General features: G+C 52.0%; 1 protein-coding gene across 2 annotated transcripts in view; it reads right to left on the reverse strand.

The window, feature by feature from the left end:
• Positions 1-3,024: 3,024 nt before the first annotated feature.
• EGR3 (early growth response 3) overlaps positions 3,025-6,109 on the reverse strand; it is a 5,002-nt gene continuing 1,917 nt past the window's right edge. For both annotated transcript variants that reach the window (XM_006156462.3, XM_006156464.3), the window contains exon 2: positions 3,025-6,109. This exon is cut by the window's right edge and continues 641 nt beyond it. In XM_006156462.3, coding sequence (XP_006156524.1) covers positions 5,708-6,109 — 402 coding nt within the window. In that variant the 3' untranslated portion in view covers positions 3,025-5,707.

The following is a 6,109-nucleotide window of genomic DNA, read 5'->3' on the forward strand; positions in this document are numbered from 1 at the left end:
AGAGTGTTGCCTTCCTGGGGTCAGGGCAGGTGGTGGCAGGGACAGCCCCAGTTCCAGGCTGGAGAGGAGCCAGCAGTGGCGTGAGGGCGATGGGGACTCTTGAGAGCAGGAAGTCAGGACCTGGTCCTCTCATGCCCAGCACGGACATGTCAGAGGTGTCATTACAAATTGGGAAAAGCCTCCTGACACTGCCTCCCATCCTGGGCCACTCCTGTTCTGCCAGAGATCTCTGAATAACCAATCAGAAGATTGGAGATGGGTTTGGTGGAAACCTTCAAACAAAAAGAATGGTGGAGCTTCAAGAAGTGGGGATGCTGGGAAAAGCCAGGGCCAGACTTCTCGGGGCTCTGGGGATGACTGAGGGGGGCGGAGGGTCCTCAGGACTGTCCCAGCAGCTGGTCTGACCCAGGGTCTCTGCCTTGGAGAACTCTCCCCTCTCGGCACAGAGTGGGTTCTGAGAGGAGCCCTGGGAAGAGATGTGGGATTATGACCTATTTTCAAACCCCCATGGCGTCTTTTAGACACTCATCTATTTCCCCCAGTCATTAAGATCTTGCCAGTACGATGTCTAGTTGTGGGGACACACAGAGTCCTCGACTTCCTGCAGGCGTGGTATTCCAGAACACCAGAGAAGCCAATCAGGGTCAGGAGAAGGCAGTTCACAACCCCCTCGCCTGTGGTCCGCAAATCCCAGACTAGCAGAAAAGGAATCAGCCGCCGCTGGGCCCAGCTACAGCGTCCTTCCCCAGGGCCCACCTCGCTATTCCTCTCATGTGCTTGTGACGACAGACACACTTGCACACACTCCCACCGCCACCGCCGCCGTGCACGCAGGGTGCTCCTCGCCCCTCATGACCCTGAGCCTGTGGTTAATACCTGGCCCCAGTTCGCCAAGCGTAATTCGGCAGGGATCCCTTCCAACATAGCACACCTGAGGGGGCGCCCCTGTGTGAGGCGTCCCTTTGTTTACCTTCCGACACCTCAGGGGTGCTTGAAGGGGGCTATGCCTCTGCCTGTTCCGTATTTAATGCTCGATCTTACTCCAGAGCCCATTCTTTGCAAAGCCTCCACTGACTCCTCATGACAGCCTTATCCGGGCATTTTCCCACCGCCTTGACACCATCATCTCTGAGTTTCAGGGCTGAACCTCCCTCCTCTCCCCATATTTACAAAGCCCAGGCAGGTCGGGTAGCTGGTGTGATGCTATCTGGGACAGTCTTATCTAGCTACAAAGTGTGAATCAGTGATTACACCACACGGGGCTGGTGCCAGCCAGGCGGGCTGCCATATTGCCAAGTAACCCAGTGGCTGAACCAGGTTGGGTTGAGTAACACCCACCAATGGGAAGCGAGTTTGTTAATCATGCAGCATAGTGCACTGTTGACGTAAGTGTAACTCCGAAGGCCTGATCTGATTGGAGAGGTTTCAGGTGGGGCTGGATGTGAACTGTGAAGACACCCAGTGACAGTATCTTTTTCTGATCATATTAACTGGAAAAGCACATAGAAATCTGGAAGGAAATATCTCGTGTAGCTGAGGGATGGGTGATATGCTCAATTATTTGGACTTTCCAGCCATCTTGGATTCCTTTTGTTAGAAAAGACTGGCACCTCCATGTGGCTGTGCCTAAAACAGCAGTTTGGAATTTTTCAAGTTTCGTGAGGTGAGTGAAGGGAATTCAAGATGGCGGCCCGTGACCTAGAATTGTGTGGGTGTGAGAATGTGAGGTTCCATACTGCATTCTCTTTATTCATCTCTGACTTCAAAAACATTCTTTTCCAGGGCCGCATCTCAGCTCTTCCCCTAAGGTCTGTCCTCAACCTCTTGGGGACTAGAGCCAGCCAGAAATACCACCCGCATTTCACACTGACCAGCCTGCAGTTTCCGAGCAGGGCCGTGGCCTCCCAGGGATGGGGACACTGACCCCGGTCACAGTCTGGTGCTGCATTTACACAGCCCGGGGTTACTGGGGTTACGAGCTGAGCCCCTAGAAGTTGTGGAGGCAGATCAAATGGCGAGAGCATTGCCGAGAAGCCCAGGTGAGGTGTTTGGAGAGCAGGCAAGGAGGATGGAGAGAGAGGGCTGACTTGTCCAACAAGGCTCTAGAACCAGCCTGCAGGGAGAAGGGATTCTGAAGGCAACAGGGATAAGGGGCAGGACGGAGGTGCGGACACAGATGGACGTGGAGGGCACGCACTTCCTCAGCAGAAGTGGGGACAGTGCGAGGGCTGGCACTGAACCGAGCTGAGGATGAGGGCTGTCCTGGGGAAGATGGCTTGCAGGGCAGGCGAAGCCTGGTTTCGGTGGGAGATAGAAATCATGAGATTGATGGGTCGAAGGACACCGATGTTCCCTGTAAGTTCTCCGAAATTCCAAATGCCATTTCCCTTAAAAGCTTCGAATTGCTGCGTCGGTCAGAAGAGCTATTTTTTGGCTAGAACATCTTTCCCAGGCAGCTACAAATAGTGAGGTCCAAGGGGAGCCTATCCAAGTGGGATGAAGTCTGGAACTTTAAAACGTGGTTTTCCCCAACTGGCCACAGAAGAGCTGCCGGTCTCTCTGGTTATCTTGCCAGTCCTGAAGAGGCCCTGTCAAGTCTCTGCCTGTTTTTCAGGCTTCAAAAGCTTTGGCAAGAAAACTACTTAGTGTGGCTCCCAGGGTCCTGTCCTGGTGCTCCTTCACGATCCCTCCCTTCTCCCTCCAAATACATCGGAAACCAGAGAGAAGGTTCTAGAAGATTCCAGGTGCCAGCCCTGACTCCCATGAGTTTATCTAACCTGTTCTCCTGCTCTCTCTGGTAGTCTGTGGCTCTCAACAGAGTAGAGAGGAATCCTAAGCTCTAGAACCATCATCAACACGCAAAACCGGGTCTGCAACAGCAGAATCTGCACACGGTTCCAACCAGCTCCCAGTAACACCAAGACCACGTTTCCACGTGGGGAGTTCGCAGATCCAGAACAGCAAGACGAGGCATAACAACCCACCAAACAAACCACCAGCCAAGAACAAAGCAAGACCAAAACAACAGGCCAAACCAAAACTTTATGCTATGAAAACAAGAAATAAAATAAGGAGAGTTATAGGCCGGCTGATTGTCAGCAAACACAATATATTTACTGTATTAGCATTTGCTCGCAGTGCAAATGGTACCACATCACACCATTTCAATATTTCAGTTTTTAAAAATGCTGTTTCCATGAACTATCTTATATTGGCATAACAATGTGACAAAGGAGCAAATAAATGTTGGTGAAGAATTTCACCTTTTCACAATATCAAGCATTTTTTAACCTTAGTATAAGGTACTATAAATCCAAGAAATAAAAACATCCACAAAATATATTACATCTGGTTTGTCTTTTTCTAAGTACTGAACTTTATACAAAAGTCTTTCAAAAAATATCATTCCCCATAGGTTTTCCTGTTTAAAACCTGATTTTTTTTTCTCTCAGTTCACATAAGTTAGAGTGCATTTTTCTTTTCTTTTCTTTTTTTTAAACATGCAGACATATAAAAAAATCTGGATAGCACAACCTTTTGGCAACAAAGTTATTTTTCTCTTAGTTTAGCTTAAATGTCTGAGAACAGTTTTATTAAAACAAAGGAAAACTCAGTTACCATGCAGTGACATGCATAAGCCAGAGGAGCAAGGAAAAAATATTAAAGGATATCTGATTCCTCCTTCCAGCTTTGAAGTGACCAAAATGTTTGTTTTTTAATAATCATCACATTATAAAAAGTATTCACCAAAATACTGTCTCTGCAAAGAAAGATTTTACCTTTCAGCTGAAAAAATATGGGCCCTCCTGGCAAACTTCATCTTCTTCTCTCCCCTTCTACAAAAAGTCCAAGTACCTGGAAATTCACAATGCCCCTGTTCTTTGATTTTTTTGCCCCGTTCACTAGAGTCCTTTTAGTATTATTTATCCACCACCCAAAAAAATGGTGCTTTTTTTTTCTTTTAAAAAAAAAAAGTGGGAGACGCATAAAGTGACTTTAAAAACAGACATTCTGTAAACTCCAGACCTTTGTTCCCCTCTCTGGGCGGCTTGCTGACCACAGGAGAGACAAGCGGAGAGGGAACAGTACATTCAGTCAGGACTGCTGGCAGCGTCTGAGCGCGACCTTCCCTACCACTCCGCTTCCAAAGAGCCACCCTGTGTGGAGAAGGGCTGGGCTGGGAGGACAGCCCGGAGGAGGGGGTGCCTGAGAAGACTGAGGTAGGGCCGGGAGCAGGGAGGCTGGAGCATGGAAGAGATACACCTCATTCATCCACACGGATCAATGCGAACATCCCCACGCCTTGGAGAATTTGGACAGAGATGTGTGCACGTACATATACGCACACATATGTACGCACATGTGTGTATGTATATTCACACACATGTAGCTATAATCTCATCAGTTAAAATTTCCATAAAAATAAATCATTTAAAGCTGTATACGCCTACAAATTCTTCTTCCTCCAGTGCACGGCACTGGATGACCAAGTACCTTCGAGGTTTCATTTTGCTAGGAATACATCTTGTGTGTATGCTGTGTGTGAGTCTGCCTGCCTACCTAGACACACACTATCCACACACGCACGCCACACACATATACTAAGTCCCATCTGTTGTGTTGATGATGACAAAGGGCAAAAACGGAGCCAGCGTTCCTATGAATGGTGTGCAGGTGAAATGGGTCCGTGAGCAAGAGAAAACAAAATCTGGGGTGGCTGGCGGAGGCCTGCCTTTCTGGGAAAAGGTTTTGAAAGTGGTCGGGAGAAGGTTTCCAGGGTAGAAGGAAGGGGGGAAGAGAGGTAGAGGGCAAACCCAGGAACATGGATTTTTTAAAAAGAGGGGCTGAGGAAAAGTACATAGATTTTTAAAAGGCAGGCTCAGTGATGGTAGCTCTTTCTCCCCGAAGATCAAAAGCGCTCAGAAAAGGAGGGGTTCTGAAGGGCCAAAGCCAAGCGGTGGCAGCAGCCCCGCGGCGGCGGCAGCCGAGGCATTTCTGTAAGAAACATTGTCGGAGCAGACGGAAGACCATCTCCTCTGGCCACGTGCAGACCCCCCAGCCTGGGACAGCCCCCAGCGGCTTGAGGACTCGATGTGGGGCAGAGTTTGGGGTGGACACAGCCCAGTTCAGCTCAAGAGTCTCACACATGCGCGCGCGCACACACACATACATACACATACACACATACACACGCGAGCACGCACACACTCGCGCACATCTCCGCACGCAGGCGCGCGTGCGTGCGGCGGGCAGCAAGCCCTGCGCTTTGGTGCGCTCCTTACCCCCTCTCCCTCTTGGGTCTTCGAGGGGGACAGAGGAAGACATGGGGGGCAAACAGTGAGGTGCTTGGGTCAGGCGAGGCTCGGTTGGGCCCCGCCTTCAGTCCCCCGCAGGTCCATGGCGCGGCCCAGCGGCCCCTGGATCAAGGCGATCCTAACTGAACAAAGCGGGCTAGCCGCCACCTTTTCGCCCCCACACCTTGACTAAGGGTGGGGGGACAGCGAGGAAAAAGCGCCTCCAGCTCAGGCCCCCGACCTCCGGCCGGTGTGAAAGGGTGGGAACGGGGGTCACCGAAGGGGAGCGAGGGCCGCACGTCCGTGGAGAGGCCAGGGCGCGGCCCCTGCGCCTCGTGCTGGCTTTCCCGCTGCTTTCAGGCGAGCAGCCGGGAGGCACTGGAGGGGAAAAGTGGGATCTGGGGGCCTGAGCCTCAGGCGCAGGTGGTGACCACGGGGGCCAGGGACACCGGGGGCGCCGAGGACGCAGAGGGCGCACCCCCCTTCTCTGCCTTCTTCTCCTTTTGCTTGAGGTGGATCTTGGCATGGCGCTTGCGCTCGTCGCTGCGCGCAAACTTGCGCCCGCAGAACTCGCAGGCAAAGGGCTTCTCGCCCGTGTGCGTGCGGATGTGCGTGGTGAGGTGGTCGCTGCGGCTGAAGCTCCGCATGCAGATCCGGCACTGGAAGGGCTTGTGGCCCGTGTGGATGCGCAGGTGCCGGGTCAGCTCGTCCGAGCGGCTGAAACGGCGGTCGCAGCCCTCGGCTGGGCACGCGTGGGGCCGCTCGTGAAGTGGGGTCTTGCTGGGCCGGTTAGGGTACTTGCGAGGCCGGATGGG

Source organism: Tupaia chinensis, unplaced genomic scaffold (genome assembly GCF_000334495.1).
Source record: "Tupaia chinensis unplaced genomic scaffold, TupChi_1.0 Scaffold000494_1, whole genome shotgun sequence".
Lineage (NCBI taxonomy): Eukaryota > Metazoa > Chordata > Mammalia > Scandentia > Tupaiidae > Tupaia > Tupaia belangeri.